Genomic DNA, 22,003 nt, shown 5'->3' with positions numbered 1-22,003 from the left:
TGATCTCCATAAGACATTCGGGTGAAGTTGCCATATTTGTTTCACAATAAGCATAACATCGCTGTGAAAAATTGGCGATCACAAGACAAATGCTGTGATTTTTGTTTACTGTTAGAATGTTTTGTATTGGTAAGTAATTCTTTTGCATTTGTTTTTATTTATTTATTAAATATTATGTGAAATATAGCATAAATTTTATCATATAAGTAATCCCTCATGTTGACAGTTTTACTATTGGAATTATTTTAGTTCACTTTTCTTCCTCAAAACTTGCATCTTATTTCAAACTAATGCCAAATTATTGTATGCAAATGATGTTTAAACATTTTAATAATAAAATGAAATCTCTGTAAACAGAATTCAACCAGATAACTCGCAAAGATTGGTGGTATGAATAGAGTACGAAAACCTGATTTACTGATTGACGTTTCACACCATGATAAAGTACTGCTTTGCAATTTTAGATGATGAAATAGGTCTTTTTAAAACTGTACCCAAAACACTTTTTTTAATTCATTTTCAGTATAGAAATATGAGTATGGCTTTTCCTGGTCCAGGAATAAATATTGACATAATATCTTCCAAATCTTACTTAATGATGGGTGTCATTCACTTAACCAGTTTATTATTTCCAACAGAGTAATTAGTGTACTTGACCAGAAGAAAAAACTTGTGAGTAAAAAAACAGTGCCAGGTGTAAAAAACATTAATGAACTTGTAGGGAAGGAGTTCATGACAACGATATGACTCCCACAGAAAAAGAGTCATTGTGGAAGAAAGCATGCCGTGGTGGAAAAGACTTGTGTCTTAAACATAAAGAACACCAGAAACATGTGTGCAATGAAATATTGGACCGAATGAGTGAACCGCCACCAAGGGAAAATGAAATCCAAATGACACTGATGAACTCGTTGAAAGTGAAATAAATGAACTCAACAGTTGCCTCAAATGTCAACAGTTGCCTGTTCTAGAGCAGCTTAAGGAAAATGTTATCGTAGCATACCAGGATGCTTGGTACCCTGGATGTGTTCATAAAATTAAAATTGACAATTATTATTATAATAATAATTTGATAGCTAAATTCGTGGCACCAGGTAGAAAAGCGGGAGTTTTTATATGGCCCAGCAGAGACAATGTTTAGGAAGTTAAGCCTGAATTTGTCATAGTGACTGGAATGCTTCCAGAATGTCTAAATTATGGATGTCAGTGGGCATTCTCAGAGCATAGAAAGTTTGATGAGCTGTTAACAGTGAATGCCAATGTTTTCTTCAGAATTAAATGTCATTTTAAGAAATATATTGTCCAGTATCTGAATTGTCTGAAATAGGGTTAGAAAACTGATTTGTTCGTTACTTCTGATTGAATCTGTGCCTGTCTGATTCAGACAGACTTTCATATTGCCAAATGCTTAGATACGTGCAGTAAGATGCTTTCAAGTGGATATTTTCTCCACACATACACAGATTGATGAAAATTGGACTTCTTCATTTGAAAACTTTGTTGAATCCATGATGTTTGCTTCAATTTTTTTGATGAATGCTTGATGTTTACACAATAAAAAACAAATTTCAATTAATTAACCTATTAACAAAATACAGGTTTGTTTCTAACATTTAAAACCAACAATGACACGTGTTTCCTAAAGGCATAAATTGGTCAAAAGAAATGAGGTTACTGAACTGAGTACATTATGATGGTTTTTCTTGTATGCCATTTTTTTTACAAGATTTCTCTCCTGTTACAATAAAATACTGTGAATAAACCATGTAAATACATGTGCAAAAAGTTTTGATAAAGCAAATAGAAGTTCTAAAATCCAATCATACATGCTTGAAATTAAAAAAACAAATATGTATAAACTGACAATATTCAAGTCATGTGAATGAAAAAAACTTTTGTTTTTCACAGGAACATTGAAAAAAAAACATAACGTTTTGTAAACAAGTCGATAAATTAATATGATCTCTGCTGGTGTAATGAACATCATGGGAGATGGTTTTATTTGGTTCATTTAGTAGCACCTGATTTGAATATTTATATGTTGTGGAACAGTTAGTAAAGAACTGTTAATGAATTGTTAGACTTTTCAATTACAAACCCCACAGATATCAGTTGTCAAAAGAATGAAAGAACTTGACATGCATTAGTTGAAGAGACAATATTTACATATGAAGATTTTCTGATAGTTTTAATTTTAGTGACATATATTTGTATACAAGTACATGATAATGTGGATGGTAAAAAAAATATCCTTTCAGGTTTTATTGAGGAAACACACTTATTTAAATTTGAACACTTGTTTAGAAATTAAATTTCAGGACAATATCTTAAAACTTAGATTTCTGCCAGAGCTCCAGTTATGTAATTTTTGTTACATAGGGGAATACAAGAGGGGCATCCCTTACCTTTACAGTCAGATCACATTTTTGTGGCAGAAGGTTACTTTCAAAGAAAAAACCAAGGAGTTTTAGTTTTCAACCAAAGGGCACAAATTTGGCCACAGTATTTAGGATATCAGCCTTTGAATACAAGGAAATAATTGAATATTCATGCATGTATCAAAGAGAAATATATGTGGAAATAACGGAGCATAACACAGTTAAGGCAGCATACTTGAATATCATGATATCTTGAATGAAATCACCAATGATAACGTTATAAAAATTAGATCAAATAGTGAGTGGATAACATAATTTAATTTTATGAAACTGGCAAAAAATTGATTGGTTTTTTCTTCACCATTTTCCAATAATTTAGGTTCACTGACCAAAGAAATGATATATTTTGTTGTTGTTATTGTAGTTGTTGTTCTTGTCGTAGGGTTTAACGCCATTTTTCAGCATACGATAGGCTATACATGGCGGCCAGTATTAATGGTGGAGGAAGAACCCGGGAAAACCCTGGCAAGAACCACCGACCCTCGAGAAGCTACTGGCAAGCTTTCTCACATACCCACATTGTCTGGATATATTTGTTACATATATAAATAATCTGTTTCATTATTTTCAAGTTTTTAACATATATTGTTTAGAATTATTATTTTTAGATCATATTCTTTTAACTCTAAAATTTTTCTATAAAGCAGAATCATGAAACCGAAACTTAAATGCTAAAGGCTATTATTAAATTAATTCCTCTCTTGTCTACATACCTTATTAATGAAAGGGATAATTTTAGTTTAGTTTTCTCCATATATTTTCTGTTTCACAGAGGTCTTACATGACAGATGTGATAACATGTCATCCCTCTCAAATATTGAAGTGGAATCAAATCTGAAATTTGTTCTTAGCAGCAGTAATGTAATGCTACTGATTGAGAACAAATTTTAGCAGATTTTGAAAGCGAAAGGAGCCCAAATTTCAAAGTAGTCTTGATTTGCTGAGTAACAATTTTAATGTTTTTTTTAAACTGTGCAGTGCTTGATTCACTTTATTGAGAGACTATCTTGTCATCAACTGTCTTGATACTAAAATCTTTCCTTAACTCTATTCTTATGGAATACCTTGTCTGAAAATGTCATTGGAAAGTGATTTCTTAAAACTGAACAAGTATATTGCCACACTGAACAATAGAGTTCCTTCTTTAATATTTTTTTGATCGCAAATACTCTGTTGTTCATATTAAGATCAGAAACCAGTTTAGGATCAGAAACCAATTTAGGATCCTCAAAAAGATCAGCTTGACAATCACCTTGATGCTTCAGTGGATAGAAGCAGAAATTGCATATCATTATATTTTCATTTTTCAAAACACAGTTCAAAGGCAAAATCTAATACTTAGTATTAAAAGAATGCTCTTGCTTTTTTTGAGCCTTTGTCCTTAAATTATCGGCTCTTGAATTTGTTGTTGTTGTATCTTTTGGTTCTTTTTATCTTCTGCAACATGTTGTGTTTGATTAATTTGTACCACAATATTTGTATGGTGAAGGGGTTATCTATTGTATTCAGATGTTGTTGCCCTCTTCTGCATAATTTAGCAAATAAAATGTTTAAACCAATGATTAAAGAACTAATTCAGAGAAGGGCGTGTTCATGTTGGTGTTATCACAAATCTTTCAACTGTAATATTAAAAGTTTCAAATGACTATATGTTGCTGCTAAATTATACAAATTTCCTAATTATATTTTTAAAAGTATGTATATACTTTTTATGATGTATCATCCTGATCTTGTCTGTATGGTGTCGGTTTAAATTAAGTTGTAAAATTGGCAGACATCTTGTTACAACAAACAGATCAGTGTCCACTGAATTATGCAATTGTTGTAAACATTGCGCTTAAAAGATACGATTTACTTCATGTTTCCTTTCCACTTTCATTTTGTCGGCTGTTTAAGTGATAGTTTTAGTTGTACAAACTTTATTTTGGTAGTACTGGGTATCTTGTTTAGATTTTGTTATAAAAGTCTTTATTGCACAGTAAACAGGCTGATTTTGCAATAATCCTTGTGCAGTAACTGGTTAACTTCAGTACTAAAGTTCTTAGTTGGTAAATAAAGGGTGTGCTGGACAAAGAATGGGTATCTTTTGTCTAATAACTATAAAATAAATTGTTGTTTTCAGGACAGAAAGCCAAAACTATTATCACAAAAGCCCGATCACATGTGGCCAAAATGATAGGGGCCAAACCATCAGGTAGGATCATTGTCTTTTTTTTTAATTTGTTTATTTTTACATACAATCTTGAATATAAAGGACTATAAATGTATACCTTCCTTATTTATGTAACACTTGTGTATCACATAGTTTAATGTGTAGGTAATGATAGTTAATTGAATTATTGTTGTTGTTGTGGGGTTTAACACCATTTTTCAGCACACGATAGGTTATACATGGCAGCCAGTATTAATTGAATTAATGTATGTGTTAATTGAATTGACGTATGTGTTAATGTATGTATTTTTTCATTTATGTTGATATTTTAGGACTTCCATATATGAAATAAAATGTGCTTTAAATTTCATTTTAATTTCCTCATCTGAATTTCTGTCACATTTATTTTGCTGTTCTAATATAGAGAATGTTCTGACATTGAGAAATTCCTTCATTTATGGTGGGGGAAAAACCCCAAACCAAACCCAGACTGAATGTTTTAATTTCATTAAATTTATTCTTTATGTTTAAGCAGTCAACCTGAACATTTGCATAATATTTGGTTCTTTGCAACGTATTTTTCATTATGCAAATGAGTGTGTAAGTGAATTGAAGTAAACAGCAGTATATCATTTGCAATAACTTTAGTCTACTTTCTTTATGTTGATTGATTTTAAAAGGATATTTTATCTTGGAATAAAGTTGTTTTCCTTTGCAGATATTGTCTTTACATCAGGAGGAACAGAGGTGAGCTATAAGTGGTTTAAAGTATTGGCTTTATAAGAGTAGTAATACAATTTTAAATATTGAATTGAAGAAAAATATATTTGTCTCTGTTTTTACACACAGTTTAAATTTGTTTATGTCTACCTCTTTGATTGTATACCAGTTAAATAGATTGAAAAACATAGGATTGCTAATTTATTAAAATGTTTTTATGTTTTACAGTAATATATTAGAAATTTTAGGATTCACTAGATGGATCAGCAGAGTAAAAGAAATAATAGAAATATAAATCTTTTATGTTCTGTGTGTATTAGGGTTTAGCACTCCATTAGCACAGTGCTTGTTATATGGTACAGCTGACCACGCTATGTACCAAACCACATTATATTGAGAAAAACATTCGATATTGAGAAAAACTTAATATGCCGAACTGTAATTTTGTGCTTACTATAAAATTGTTCTTAAATAATGGTGTTTCTTTCAACCCATAATTTTTTTATATTAGTATGATTTTGGTCATGGTGAATATAGTATTTCCACATTTTATCTGGAATCACACTATAACGAGGGAGATCGGTTTTGCTTTATTTAGTTATGTATCAGTAAGATTGGAAAAGTTGTAACATGTATATATGCATTCAATATTACTTCCAAAGGCCTCATTTCATTTTGTTATAGATACCAGAATCTGTTAAGATGCAGTGATCATGAAGTCATAAGGGTTACATAAATAGCTCTGTCGGAAACATAATGTAACCCTGAGATGGGGATTTCCTTGTTTTGTAACCCTGAGATGGGGATTTCCTTGTTTGTTGCTAACTACTACAGTTTTGTCTCTCATTTGTTCATTAGAGAGAAGAGAAAAGAAATTTTGTGTGAACTGCATCATACAGTTTCCATAAATTGCAAATAAAAAAATCATATTGTGCATTGTCTTCAAAATTACATCTTAACATAATGTGAGATAGTTGTACCATCATGCCATCTCCATTTATCTCAAACACACTAAGTCCAAGACTAATAGACTCCGTTACAGTTGGCAGTGAGACAAGGGAATCCTAATCTTGAATTATATTATATGTCTATGCTTGGCTCTCTGACTTACAAAGACAAAAAATGTAAGTCCAAAACTGGGATTTGTTTGTCTCATTATCAACCGATAAATTGGTTACATTTTTACTTTATTTGGAAGAGTTTATCTCCAAAATTTTGTGTGTGTGTGCAGTATTTACCTGTACATTTTTAAAACTTAAATATTTAGCCAGGACCATGCTGGCATGCTACATACAGCAGTATCCCTCTTATGCAGCCACCCCATCTGCACTGGGAAAGTGGCCTTTTAAGATGGGTGGCCTTTTCAGAGGGAGACTTTAATTTTGTGAGATATGTATGTTTATTATGTGTATATACCGGTAGTAGAAAAGCTACTTATAACTTTAAGCAGTTAATATCTTCATTTAAAAGTGACATTAATTATTAAAATGTTCTTCTTATCTTAAAAACAGTTATTTCACGGTAACAAATTAATAGTTCTTATTCTTAGTTGTGAAATGTGAGTGGGGTATTGTTAACATGGGCATTTCAAAACCATTCAGAAATGTTATTTAAATCTGATATATACATTGTTTCATATTTAAAATAAATCTCTTTCCATTTACTTCATTTTTCCACTTCTGCAGAATATTCTCCCTATCTTTTATGATCCTGTTCATTTGAGTCTCCCAACAAAAATCTTTGGCTAGTGAACTCACCCCATTGTTGTCAAGTCAAATAACTTTTCCTTTTTCTTCTAAAATATTATTTCTTTGTTTAAGTGATGACGTGTTAAAGTTTTGCAACCATTTGTTCCTATGTTGCTAATTGTTCAGTACTGCAATTTAAATTTGGAGACAAAACTTTTGTAAATGAAATGCCTTGTCGTAAAGGAAGTTATACATGTATTATCTTGTGATTTTTGGGTCTTGTCTGGTACCCTGTTTTGTTCAAGCATAATTTCTGTGTGCGTTTGTGTGTGTGTGTGTGTGTGCGTGTGTGTGTGTGTGTGTGTGTGTGTTAATCCACAAAATCTGCCATGTTATGATCTTGACAGTTACCACCAGTAGTAATCACCAATTACAAATTTTTTTTATCTTTGGGAAGCTTAAAGCTCTATCAAAACATTGCTGACCCCATTTCTGTCTGGCTATGTTATGATCTTGACAATTACGTCTGACATTAATGCTATACAAATAACCTTAGTGGTGCATATACTTCAGTCTGATTTTAATCAGATTGACATGCACTCTAGCCAACACTTCTTTCAGTAACAAAATCCTGACATCCAGAAACCGACATTGGGAAAGATAATCAAATTACTTACCTTACCGTAATTAAATATTGGTTCTGGACACATATTAGTAATAAAATGTGGCTACTTGTGAGGAGTAAATTTGACATTTTTGCACTAATATGTTGTCCTCTTGTTGCATTAGAGGGGTGGACTTTCTTGAGGGGTACTTTTGAACATAAACTCGTCAGTGCCAAGGAATTCTGTCTATGAAGATTAGGTGGCTGCTGGTCAAGGGGGCCATTCATGAGGGGACCACTTTACATACATGCATGCACATATATATATATATATATATATATATATATATATATATATATATATATATATATATATATATATATATATATAAACAGTACAGAGTAGACTTCAAAGATTGTACCAGACATATTATCTCAAGTGGTACTGTTCATCATGCTTGAATATATACATTTTGTAAAACAACTACACCAGTTTTATAAAGGAGCAGATCTTAAATGTACAAGTTTGTCTCATCTAATTGCAATAAAGTTCCTTAACCACAAAGACTTTTGATGAAAAGTAATGACAATAAACACCTTAAAATATTGTCTTAAAACCAGCATATATATTCCTGACTTTCAGTGCTGTGTATGTGGTAAAATGTTTGGCCTAGATGTTTTAGAACTTAATTAGGTATTTTCTTTATGGTCTGGTATATCAGATTCATTAATTGTACAAAATCTTTCAATGGGGGTAAAAAGTAATGATCCCAATATCCATGTGTATATTCAGTGTTTTTATCAGATAAGTACTATTCTGAATCTGAGTCCTGACTACCTTGTATCCCCTTTTGCACACATCACTAAAAGTTCATTATATTTAATGTATAAAAGGATTTTCTGACAAGTTAATTTATGGGACTTACAGACATTTGGTGTGAAACTTCCAAATTTGCAACCATAGAAATCAAAGACTGATGAGTGAAATTATGGCACTTCCATAAACTTCCAAACTTGCAACCATGGATTTCAAGGATGTCAAGAAATGTAAAGTTAATGAAGCTGAATACTGTTGTTTATATGTTTTAAATATTTGTTACTTGACAGGGCAATAACATGATACTTCAGACTGGCTTGAAGTACTATGAAAACTGGAGAAAAAGTCTCAAAGAAGCAGGAGATGGTGATAATATGAATCACTTACCCCATTTCATTACATCCAACCTGGAACACGATTCTGTCAAGCGTGTCCTTGAACATTTCCAGGAGACGGGACAAGCAGGTATAGTATGCATAGAGTTTATGGATTAAGAGCTATACAGTGTACAGTGTTAATTATTTTACTCAGCTCCTTTAAAGTGTTGTGTGCCTCCCAGATTTGGAGGGTGTGGGACAGTGTGAACTGCTCTTGGGATCATTTGTACAGTTCTGACTATGCCAACAAAAGACAGTTGGCATTTACTGAGCACAACACACCCTCAGTATATTGGACTCTATTTCTCTTATACTCATTAATTTTTGTCTGTAAATCTGGACAAAAGTAGCCCAACCATGTCAGAGTTATGTCACTGTTTTTATCTGTAAATCTGGACAAAAGTAGCCCAGCCATGTCAGAGTTATGTCACTGTGACTATGTGTGCATGCTTGAGTAACTTGTGTATGTTTCAATGTTTCTTTATCGCATACTCAATATTTTGGATCATATTTCACATGCACTTATGAAAATTGGCATCTAGATACATTGTTAAAAAGAAGGTAAATGGGCCATTACAAGAACTACATCAATGTCACCTATTTTGCATCCTTGAGTGACTTTAGTGTTTTCAGCTGTTGTTCACGCACTAAATCTTGAACAAAAACTGGATTGTTGTGACATAATTTGCATGCTTTATTAACTTGTCTATTTTCAGCAGTTTTTTCTTTACATCTGTATTTTGGACTTTTTGGCATTTTGGACTCGCATATACTTTTGAAAATCATCCTGTAGACACATCTCTATGAAAGTAACTCAAGCATACTAGGGTAGTTGAAGTCAATTTTTATGCTTGATTGACTTTTGAATATTCAGCATTGTTTATTACAACCACTATATATTCTACCCTATTTCATCTACACCTGTGGGTATTTTATGTAGATACATCTTGAGGAAAGCAACTCAACCATACCAAAACTAGGTGCATGTGACCTAATTTGCATGTTTTATTGTTTTTGGTTGTTCATTTATTGCACTGCAATATCTTGAACCTTGTTAACCTACTTTTATGAAAATTTTATGTGTACCTCTGTGAATATAACTCAACCAAAACTAAGTTAGTTTGTTCCAATTTACACGCCTGAGTGACTTTTGTATTTGTAGGCGTTTGTTGATACCTCATTATCTTGGACACCATTTCACCTGCACTGGGATCACTCTGGTGGCCTAGTGGCTAGAGCATCTGCCTTGGATGCAGGAGGTCGTGGGTTCGATACCTGGCCGAGTCATACCAAAGACTTAAAAAAATGGTACCAACAGCTGCCTCGCTTCGTGCTCAGCATTAAGAGGTTAGTGTTAGGACTGGTTGGCATGGTGTCAGGATAATGTGACTGGGTGGGACATCATGCTACATGTCTGCAGCATGATGCCCCAGTGCTAGACATCAATATAAACTGCCACACTGCAGACATCTTAGTGGTATGACTGAAAAATTGTTAAAGCTATGTTAAAAATCCAAAATCACATGCACACACACACCCCTCTGCACTGGGTCCCATGAAAATTGTTCTGTGAGTACACCTCAACAAAATTATTAAAATCTTACCAAAACTAGGTCACTGTGACCCATTTGTTACACTTGACTATCTTTTTTATTTTCACCTTTCTGTGTTACACCTCCAATAACTTACATCATATTTCACCAACACTCATGAAAATTGGTATGTTTGCAACTTGAAGAATTTAACATAATAATACCAAAACCAGATGGGTGTAACCTCAGTTTCATGCTTCATTGACTTCATTTGTTACATGCTCAATATCTTGGATCCAGTTTCACTTACACTTAAGAAAAATTGCTATTTGGATGTATCTTAACAATAGTAACTCATTTGTATAAACACTAGGTCCATGTGACTGATATATATTCATGTTTGAGTGTTTTTTTTTTAAAAAAGCATTATTCATTTTATCCACAATATCTTAGACTCCGTTACTAAATTAGAATTCAATTTCTTAAGTGACGGGACAGTTTGGAATTGTCTGTTGGAGTAATAAATTTTTTATTGCTTCTAGAGGTCACTTTTATTCCTGCCTCAACAAAAACAGGGCGAGTGTCAGCAGAGTCAGTGGTAGAAGCCATAAAACCTAATACATGCATGATAACGATCATGTCGGCCAACAATGAGACAGGTGTGATACAGGTATGACACTGGAATGAATGCTATTACATGTAATCAGCCTCAACAAGTATGGAACTCACTGTTAATAGTATGTTAACACCAAGTAATTCTTTAAAAATCAAAGTGATTTAATTTTTCAGATTTTATGCATTTATATTTGTGACAGGAAACATTATCTGAAGTTATTGCCTTCTGGTTGGTTGGTTGAAAAATATCTTTGTCAAAACGAGTTCATTTTTGTTCAGCTTTGTTGTGTAACTTTTCTTCCTTGAAAACTTTACATGTTAAATTTAACTTGATGTATATACATTAGCATACATTGCTTAGTGTCGGTATTGTATATCCCACAATTTTACAGCCAATAGAAGAAATCAGTGCAAAAGTCTGCAGCATGAAACGTGGCCTGAGAGAGTCCAAGATTCTGATGCATACGGATGCTGCTCAGACACTTGGCAAAATTCCTGTCGATGTCTTTGATCTAGGTGTTGATTATCTCACGATAGTGGGTCATAAGGTATGTCCTTCTTCCGTTAAAAACTTGTCTTCATCAAAATATTTGATGCTGAGTACACTTCTCCATCATTTTAGCATTCAAAACATACCAATATGGAGGCACATGTGGATTCCATTTTCTCTTCCTATAGAATATTGCAAAAATAGTTTCCGATTTGTTATCACTAATAAAGATTGTAATGAAAATTTGTAATTTTAGTACATGTAAATTTGGAATAGACATAATTTCAAAAAATGTAATAAAGTCTTACATGTTGTTTTGTAATTTTCTCAGTAAATAGCATTATATCAGATGAAATATCAGTGGAAATTATGAGATATACCTACTGGTGTCAGTAGTCTTGTTGAGTGACACACTGTGTAATAAACATAAAATATGCCCTCTTCTATCCAAGCATGGTGAGTCATTCAGCTTTCACTATGATGCCGGTTGGCACTTCCATAGAAAACTATTTAAGTGCTTAATCAGCAACTTAGCTGTATTTATTTTGACAAGAGCTGAATAATAATAATAATAATAACATTATTATTATTATTATTATTATTTGCTGTCTTGAGAAACCATCCTACCAACAAAAAGTGACCTTTAAAGACATGTGGTCATAACAGGTTTGCGCAAGATGACCAATCTTCAAGGTTGAAATTCAGCATTATGTATGAAGTAAAAAACCACAATTACTAATTAGGGTTTTATTCTTTGTTCATTGTTCTTGTTAAAGTATTACATTTTTTTTTTTTTACATGTCATAGACCAGAAGATTATGGGATAGTCTTTCATTCATCCATTTGTCCATTAGCATAAGTTTGTTATCAGTACTTCTCCTAAACTACATGGAGAATTGCCATAAAACTTTGAACACAGATTCAGCCCATGGTCTAAGTTGGTCCTAAATGAAAATAGTGCCAATTTGACAGCCAATGTAGCCACCACAGCAGCCATGATGAAAGCCTTGTTATTGCTACTACTCCAAAATGGAGAGTCATCTAAACATGGGAATTTCACTAAACAACTTCTTATGATATCTAGATGGTCTAAATGTAAAAGGCCCAGTCAGATTGGTGAACATGGCAGCCATCTTGTAAATCTTTTTATCACTTTTTTTTTACTGAATATCAAGTCATATTGTTGTGGGGTTTTCATGGGAAGACTTTTGATTTCTAGTTGGTTGTGAATGCAAATGATGCCAATCTGAGGTCTAATAGGGCAGCCACTGTTGTTATCATGAAAAAACATTGTTATCACTAATGTTCCTGAATAGATGGTAGTATCAGCATGGATTTTCACTGAAAGACTTTGCATGTCCAGTTGGTCCCAATTGATAATGGTGGTGTTAATGCAAGTTTGTTATCGCTACTCCTTCTAAACTGCTTGGAGGATTGCCATAAAACTTTGCACTTATACTCATCCCATGGTCTAGTTGGTCCTGAATGAAAATAGCGCCACATGGACTTCAAATATGGCCACCATAGCACTAATGTTGTAAATCTTGTTATCATTGACATGGGCTTTTCACTAGAAGAATTCCTATGATGTCTGGTTGGTACTTTGTAAAATGTTAGCAATTGCATGTCCAGTATTGCTGTGAGAATCCTCTTAACATGCTACTGCTCCAGGTCATTTCATCATTGATTTATTTTTACTAGAAGACTTATTGTGATGTTTGGTTGGTCATAAATGAAAATAGTGCTAATGTGACATCCAGTGTGTCTACTGTGATGGCCTTCTTGAAAATCTTGTTTTCGTGACTCCTCCTCAATGGAAAGTCATACTGAGATGGCATGTTCACCAGAGGACTTCTTGTGCTGTCTAGTTGGTGCCAATCAGGATGTAATTGCTCATTGTCTGTCCATCATCTGTCATCTATCTGTTTGTTATCTCTACTCCTTCTAAACTACATTAGGATTGCCATGAAACTTTATACACACATTCATCCTATGGTCAAATTGGTACTAAATGAAAATGGTTCCACTCAAATATTCCATGTGTCCACTACAGTGGCCATCTTGAAAGTGTTGTTATTATTTCTCCTGAATGAATGGTTATACAGTAAAACTTGTCTTGAGAGACCGCCACTGATGCCAAGAAAAAGGTGGTCTCTAATACCATTTTGTGCAAAGGACCAATTTTATTGTATGAAATTCACTGTTTAAGAAGAAAAAATACCCACAGTTCACTGTAGATGTATTCTTTATTCATAGTTCTTTCTACAGTAGACGAGTCCTGGCCGAGTCATACCAAAGACTTATAAAAATTGGTACTAACACCGGCCTTGCTAAGTGCTCAGCATTAAGAGGTTAGTGTTAGAATTGGCTGGCCTTGTGTCAGGATATTGTGACTGGGTGGGACATGATGCTACATGTCTGTGGCATGATACCCCAGTGCTAGACATCACAAGAAACTGCCACACTGTGGATATGTTAGTGATATGACTAAAAAATTGTTAAAGCTACGTTAAAAATCCAAACCACACACACTTTCTTCAGTAATGCATGCATTAATCTGGAAATAATTTTGTGTAGCAGTATAGCCATACGTCTGTCATTTTAAATTCACAATTATCTTTGAAGATCATTAGCATATAAATATCCAAATTATCTAGGTAATGTCTATTTATATGTCCATACATTTCAGAGATACTTTAGCATAATAATTGCACAGTTGGCATACTCATACTGTGTATGAATTGCATGGTAGGGTTTTTATTAGGCTTTGGGTAGATATGGACAATATCTATACTGATGAATGAAAGCAAGAGACCGAATTAATGCATCCTTTAACAAAGTAAATTTACTAGAGAGACAAAAGCCAAAGAGATAAACTAATGGTATAACAAGCTGGGAATTCATGACAGCATAATGTGTGTGGGTTTTTCGATAATGTGAAAAAAAAGCGACAAACAATTGCTCCTTTGATGAAGAGATGGTTATTCATATAGTGGTTTTACGTGACTTGGTCACTGCACTACAAAGTCAGTGCTGTTTATTATTTCTGTGATTTGATGATTCAGAGCAGTATAGAAACATGTTTTACTGAAAAATAATGGTTGCTGGTTGTGTTTTGGAGGTGGCTGCACACAATAGAGCATGGGCTTGACACTTTTGGTTATGAATAACAGGTGTGTCGCTTAACTGCTTTTTAATACTCAGCCTTATTTTGTTACCAGCATCTGATGTTTAAATAAATGGATGCAGTGTTGACCGGCCCATTTAGTTGGATTTAAAAAAATCAGTCTTTTCTCTGTTCATGAAAGCATATTTTCAAAAGTGAGTGCCATACGTGCCTTATATGAGTAAGGAGCCAAGCAAGAAACAGAGCTATGAGTTCTGTTTATCATACCGAAATTGACATTGGATGAAAGTTCTCTGAAACCATATGCCATGGTCCATACAAAAATGGGAGATCAATGAAAAGAGTGAAATGGCTACAACAGGAATAAAATTCTAAAATTCTAAAGGGAGTCAGAATCTTGGGTAAATAAAACTGCCTGTTCCCAAACTGATGTTGAAGAGATAATTGTACCTATATTCTCTGCACAAGCACCCTCATTATAATGTCTTCACCAAAATTATTAGTAAAAGACAAAATATTTCAGCATTTTTGTATTCATTATCACAGTATTGACATGCAGCCTGATCTATTTTTAAAGATATCACAGAAATCTACAGCTGCCTATTTCCCTATTACAGTACCCCCAAATGTTAAATGTTGTCACTGAATCATGGGCAAGATAAACATTCATACACTGTATAGTTGGTTTGGTTTTGTGCGGTTTAGAGCCAATTTTCAACACAAGATAGGCAGTAACTGGTAGTCAGTATATTTAGTGAAGAACCTAGGATGAGAGGCCCTGGGTGGCCAGGTGGTCAAAAGAAATTTTGAGTCTAGACTCAGCCAATGTGGGTATGCAGGAAAGCTTACCAGTAGCTTTCCATGGGTTGGTGGTCATTCCTGAAGTTTTCTAGTGTTCTTCTGCTGACATTGACCACCATGTATAGCCTATCATGTTCAAGCCACAGGAAGCTACTGGCAAGCTTTCTCACATACCCATGTAATGATGTTGATCAAGCCGAGACTTGAACTCACATAGACAACGGTGACATGTGTGAGTTGTCTGTAAAGGCAATCAGCTTAGACCACTCAGCCACTTTGAACAACTTATGAAAGAATGACCCACACTATATGCAAACAAAAACAAAGGATGTTTGTTTTTTCTTCTCTATCAAACTCTTTTAGTTCTATGGACCTAGAATAGGGGCTGTGTATGTGAGGGATCTTGGTTCAGGCACTGTACCCCTGTATCCAGTCCTCTTTGGTGGTGGACAGGAGAGAAATTTCAGATCAGGGTAGGTAAGAATTACTTCTATACATGTGGCAAGATAGCAGTCAAGTTAATATAAGAAAATTTACAGTTAGCTGCCATCAGTTGTATAATTCATATACCTAGTACAGGAGAAAGGTTTAGCCAATTCTTCTTAAACCTTTTGATAGACTGAAGGTCACAGCACTAAACTTGGGTAGATTTTTCTTTACCAAATACAAATATATTTTTTTAAAAAAACTGAATGTTAATCATTTATAAGGAAATAAAGTCAGAAGTTTTACAGTTAGATATGTTCTATATAATTTCATCAGCTCTTGGATTTCCAAGTTATTCATTTCCTGTTTAAAATGTGAGTTTGAAATAGTCTTGCTCACTGGTTTCTTTTATTTTCAGAACAGAAAATACAGGAATGATATCTGGCCTTGGAAAGGTACTATCAGTTTTATGAGTACAGATATTTTTTTTTTTAATGACAGATTTTTCTCTTCATTTGATACAGTTAATGAACATATAAAACTCGTATCTCTAAAATATATACAAATTAACTTTAAGACACTTTTAGGTTTTTTCCTAACAAGTTTTCAAATCTTTTTTTTATTGTTTATATTCTAGGCTGCAGAGATTGTCTGTCACAGCTGTTACAGCCATGAAATAGCAATGAGAAAAGTTCGTGCACACCTGGAGGAGAAATTGAAGGTAATAGACTGTCTTCAGCTGTTGAAGAGTGACTTGATGCAGTTAGTAGCAATGTAATGATGTGTCAGTGGCCTAAGTGGCTAGAGCGTCCAGCTCAGTTACGGAAGGTCCTTGTTCAAACCCCAGCCGCATCATACCAGAAACTTATAACAATGGTACTATCAGAGCTGCTGCCTCACTTGACACTCAGCATTAAGAGGTTGTGTTAGGACTGGTTGACCTGGATTCAGGAGAATGTAACTGGGTGGGATGTGATGTTGCACGTCTGTGGCATGAAGCCCCAGTGCTAGACATCACTTTGAACTGCCACACTGCAGACATCGTAGTGATATGACTGAAAATATTTGAAAGCAGTGTTAGAAAATCCAAATCACAACACACACAATGATGTGTGAAATGCAAGTGCAGCAGTTCAGTAGTTTTGTGTCATAATTTTTAGACAAGATTGATACTTGTGTGAATCGTTCCATATGAAGTATACCATTACAAGAACAATTTCCAAATTACTTCCCTTGGATATTCCCATGTGACCTCTGATCTTTTGTCAGGCTGTAGTGACTGCTTAGGATTATTGGCATTATAATAGGGGAATCATAAAGGTCACTTTCTATCGATTTTATTAAATCTATTATATTTATTAGGGAGAGGTTATTACATGTATGGCAATAAACATTGTCATAGATGTTTATATTTTCAGTGCAGGTAATTCTTGTCTCATTTTTTATGAGTGTATGTAATTTTTACTATTTAACTGTCACCAGTATACATTATCATGGGCTGCCATCTTCTGTCCAAGATTTAAATGTAGGTGGGGATGGAGAGGATATGGAAGTATTATGCCCATCTCAGGTGGAGAAAATTATGGATGGTTAAACAGCAATAAAGCATTAACTGCTATTATTGCAATTCTGTATCTTTTCTTAACACTATAGTCTCCAGTCCAAAGACGTTATTCTCTCCTCCAAGTACACCACTCCCTCGATAACTCATGCCCTGATAACTCATGAACCCGCTTATAATGCGGTGTCAGGCATGGATCACATTTTTTAAACCCGAAAATACCCTATTTATTGAACTTGAAGAAAATCGCGATCAAAATTGGTAACAGAAACTTTGATGTATTGCTTATTTTATCATTGAAAACAGTAGATAGGTTGAGTTCTACAGTAAGGATGAACTCCAGAAGGCTCAGATGTAGGATATGTGTAATGTATCCTCCTCTGTTGGTTACCTTAGATAACTATTGCTTAGCATATGATTGACAGAAATACTCCCAAGGCACACATCGCATGATTCGTTGCAAAATTGGTATGAATTTGCACATTTGGAAATGGGTTCTGCTGCAAACTCCTGCAAATTAGTTCCAAGTCACTCGTATGGAAAATATACCCTGCACAGCATATCATTTTATTCATCCTTGCACCCTTAAAGTGCTTGTCAAGTCACGCAGGTAGTAATGTTACAGCGCTTGTTGCAATATGTATTTTTTATTAACTGTTTACACATCTGGTTTCTTTGGCATGACATAAGTGGTTTTTAAATTAAATGTGATTGGCACATTGGGCCCTGTAACAATCATTCTGTCATTGTTTGAACCTTGCATCAAGGAAGTTTTACAAATCTGCATTTATAATATGGGCTATCAAGAAGGCCCTGAAGTGGTCGATTCCCAGCATGGTTCATCCTTAAAAGACTTTTTCTTTTGATAAATATTGGCTGATCATAATGATGAAGGCAATTTATTTTTAAAGTTAGGAAGTATATCAAATTACTTTAAGCTGGGAAAGTGTTAATGGAGATGCCAATGAGTGAGTTTGTGCTAAAACAAATGGTGTTAAATACGAGTCACTTGTACATTCTGGATGGACAAAAACAGCCGGAATGATTGTCAGCTCCTAATTTCATTTTAATTTTAAATTAAATGTAGAAAAGTAGACAAAGAAGCCAAATTAAAATACAGGCAGAAACAGAGTGCACTTTTCATTTCTTTTCTTGTTAAATTTTAGCTAAGCAGGATCACATGCTACAGGACCATATATCCCTAGCATGTATCTAATATATAAAGGTCTCATATGGGTAATGATTTAATATTGTATTTATGAAACTAGTTGAATAACATCCAACGAGTTTTATAAATTTAACCTTAAATCATTACCCATTTGAGATTCTTGTTATCACATGGCTTTTATTTCACTGGAATTATTTAGAAAGAAAGAAGAATGAATAATTTAATTCATTCTAACAGACATTGCACTTTTCATTTGTTGTGCATAAAATATAGTCCCAAACAAAGTGGGACTAGTTAAGTAAATTGTACATTTTCACAAACTATAAATCAAAGAACCAGTGTCTATCTGAATAAACAGAACATTTTATAATGACTAAATCATTTTTCAACACAGAATGATCAATGATTGTGATGTCATATTGTTAGATATGGTACACAGTAGAGTACATGTTTACCCTAAAATGTCACTTTCAGAACTAAACATTATATTGTTGTGATTTTCATGTGAAATAGGCTAACTGAACGCAGAAATTCCCATACTTACTGAAATGTATTTGTGACCAGATATTTACAGTATTTGATTTGGAACAGTAGACTGTACAGAAGACATAAACAAATTTCTTTCTGAGTTGGATCTGCATCAGATATTTACTGTGTAAATGTGCTGTGGTTGGATAAAGTTCTGTCATTTGGGAGACTGGTTTATGTCCACATTCATCTTTGAGGTGAGTTTATTTACTTCTGTTAACATTTAAACCATGCTTGTATATAGGGGGATTCTGTGTTACAGATATACCGCATCCTCCACCCCTACCCCATACTTGTTGTCAAATGAGCAATACCCTTAGTTTTACTTCTTGTTTTTGTCTTCAAGTTTTATGCCACTTTTCTTATGATATTGTTGTACATTACATAACAAACCCCTGTGGGGGTAAATTGTCCATATTCAGACAGCCAAGATAATTTGTCCTCGAGCTCCTTTCATGAGTTGAGTTTCAAAATGACTGCCAAAATGTTCATTGAAAGCAAAATATTCCGGGCGGGGGGGGGGGGGATAAAAAAGGTTTTCCTACAATCCCAACCAATCATTAAAGAGAATACTGCACAATAATTTCATGGGCTTATTTGGGCCAATCAGAATCATATGAAGTGATATGTTCAGATGTTATAATATAAACAATATTAAACTGCACACACTAGGTAAAGTGTACAGACCATGTGGTAAATAAATATTTAAAGGTGAAATTAAGAAGTGAAGATATTTATTTGATCAAAATAGCTGTTTCAGCAAGTAGTCTATGCCTTTATTGACTTAAAATCCTAATACAGCATTGTGAACCAGTAAATCCGGCATTGTATTTAGCAGAGAGATAATTTAAGAAAGTTAATATTTGGCAAAGCTTATGTTAGTGAAAAATCATAGTTCGGATCAGAAGTGTCCAAAAGACCGTACCTGTGAGCTGTGGAAAATTGTACATAACAACCGCAAAGAACAGTTTTCAAACTTGTTCAGCTGACAGAGCTAGCTATGTATATGCCCCTTCATACAGCAGACTGTGAAAGGGGATTCTCAGTACAGAACAATATTCACACACACATAAGGAACAGATTAAACTAGAAAACCAATAAATATATTAATGCTCATACAACTAGAGGCAATATCTTTTAAAGATTTTGATTTCAATATGGGTCTTACAGAGTGGATCAGGAAGAAAGAGATGGATATTGAACCGTTATGTAAATATTGATCTATGTCTGTTTCTGCCTCACCCTCATTTTTATTCTACTCTATTTTTGTGACATGGGGAGAAATCCACCTTTTGATAAAATTCTGGGAGCATCTCTGCATTATGTTTGGAAGCTTGATACTTATTTTTATTTGCAGATATTCATATTTGTTTCAGGTAACATTTGGTGATTCAGTCGTCTTTAATGGCAAACTTGAAGGTAGTGAGAGACTTCCAAATACATGCAATGTTTCTTTCCTTGGAGAGGGTTTAGAAGGTGTGTACATTTCATATTCTGTTAGCAGTTCAATTTTTTTAAAGATACGCTTTCATTTCCACACAATATCTCCCATATTGTGAGACCTATCCACTTTCCTTTCCACACAGTATCTCTCTGATTGTACAGGCGGCTTCATATCGATGAGACCTACTGGAATTAGCTTATTTATTTTCAAAATATTCCCTTCATTTTAATGCTTATCCAGCCTTGTATATTTCTGTTTCTTTTTTCTCATTTCATATTTCAATTTACAAAAATTACCCTTACAAGTATAAAAACCAGCAGTTTGTACAAATAGATTGATCTCAAATGTCCATTGAGTGATCCTTTATTGTAGTTTTTACTGATGTATTGTTTGCTTGAATTACCTTTTTTTTCAGGTCACAAAATACTAGCCAAGTGTCAGGTTCTCCAGGCCAGTATCGGAGCTGCATGCCATGCTCAAAACAGGTAATTAGTAATTGAATTTCATGCCGTCATGTACATTTTATATTGATGAGGCCAAATGGATTTAGCTTGTTCTTTTCCAGAGTCTTCCTTTTATGTTGATTATCTGTTAGTCTTTTGTTTTGTCTCTGTCTGTCTCTCTGTTCTTTCATCCATCCGACACAAGTGCCAGGTTTCTCAGGGTCAGTATTGGAATTGCTTATCATGCCCCCAAAAGTGATTCGTTTTCCATGCAATGATTTTTATTAAAGGAAAATTTATACTTTCTGATTGAAATATTTAATTTATAACTTGATGTAACAAGTTCTACCATATTTTAAGCTAGTAGGTTTGTGATTTGAAAAGAGATTTTTTTGAAAAATAAATGATAAAATCACTGACCATTGATGACAAACCACTTAGTGTTCCCTATGATAACACTAAAAAGGGAAATTGAAATTCTTCGATGCAGTAAGTATAATGATTCCATTCAGTTGTGTATTTTCAGACACCTTTGCAGAATAAAGTAAAGTGGAAGATATCATTCATATATAGTGTCAAAGTCTGACATATTCTTTGAAGAAACAACCCTGTAATTCTAACACTTAGTCCCATCATGCATAGAAAGCAAAACCAAACTTACTTTAAGCAGTATTTATTCAGGAAAATATTTATAGTATCTACATTTGACATGGAAAATTACAGAATTTGTTAATTTAAACAAGTACTATAAGCACTTATATCAACCTGTTAAACCAGCCTATAATGTAACCTGTGTTAAACACCTGAGCATCAGGCAACTTTTCAAGGGCCAATGCACATATTTACTGTACAATTTAACAACTATTAAACAACCAATGGCTCTTTAAAAAGATTACATAATTAAATTACTTTTAAAAATTGGTCTCTAAAAGACATTTTTTTTCTAGGCTACTTGCACATGTTCACTGTACAAACCAACCTCTGATAAACAATCACCCGTTTTGAGGAGCCATTTTTCTCACTCAGGAAATGGCTGTTGAAGACTGGTTTGGGCTTTTTTTAATAATTTATT

General features: G+C 33.8%; 1 protein-coding gene across 4 annotated transcripts in view; it reads left to right on the top strand.

Moving 5' to 3' along the window:
* LOC149781321 (selenocysteine lyase-like) overlaps nt 1–22,003 on the top strand; it is a 49,590-nt gene that overhangs the window by 24,852 nt on the left and 2,735 nt on the right. For 3 of the 4 annotated variants that reach the window (XM_089935417.1, XM_089935416.1, XM_089935415.1), the window contains 10 exons: nt 4,561–4,632; nt 5,309–5,337; nt 8,710–8,884; nt 10,871–10,998; nt 11,336–11,491; nt 15,725–15,834; nt 16,206–16,242; nt 16,425–16,508; nt 20,421–20,520; nt 20,904–20,973. In XM_089935417.1, coding sequence (XP_089791543.1) covers nt 4,561–4,632; nt 5,309–5,337; nt 8,710–8,884; nt 10,871–10,998; nt 11,336–11,491; nt 15,725–15,834; nt 16,206–16,242; nt 16,425–16,508; nt 20,421–20,520; nt 20,904–20,973 — 961 coding nt within the window. Of the gene's footprint in view, nt 1–4,560; nt 4,633–5,308; nt 5,338–8,709; nt 8,885–10,870; nt 10,999–11,335; nt 11,492–15,724; nt 15,835–16,205; nt 16,243–16,424; nt 16,509–19,080; nt 20,401–20,420; nt 20,521–20,903; nt 20,974–22,003 lie in introns of those variants that run through there. The other variant, XM_089935418.1, reaches the window with a different exon arrangement.

This window comes from Sinohyriopsis cumingii, chromosome 15 (genome assembly GCF_028554795.1).
Source record: "Sinohyriopsis cumingii isolate HCF-2022 chromosome 15, ASM2855479v2, whole genome shotgun sequence".
Classification (NCBI taxonomy): domain Eukaryota; kingdom Metazoa; phylum Mollusca; class Bivalvia; order Unionida; family Unionidae; genus Sinohyriopsis; species Sinohyriopsis cumingii.
This window is presented reverse-complemented; position numbering and strand designations above follow the sequence as displayed.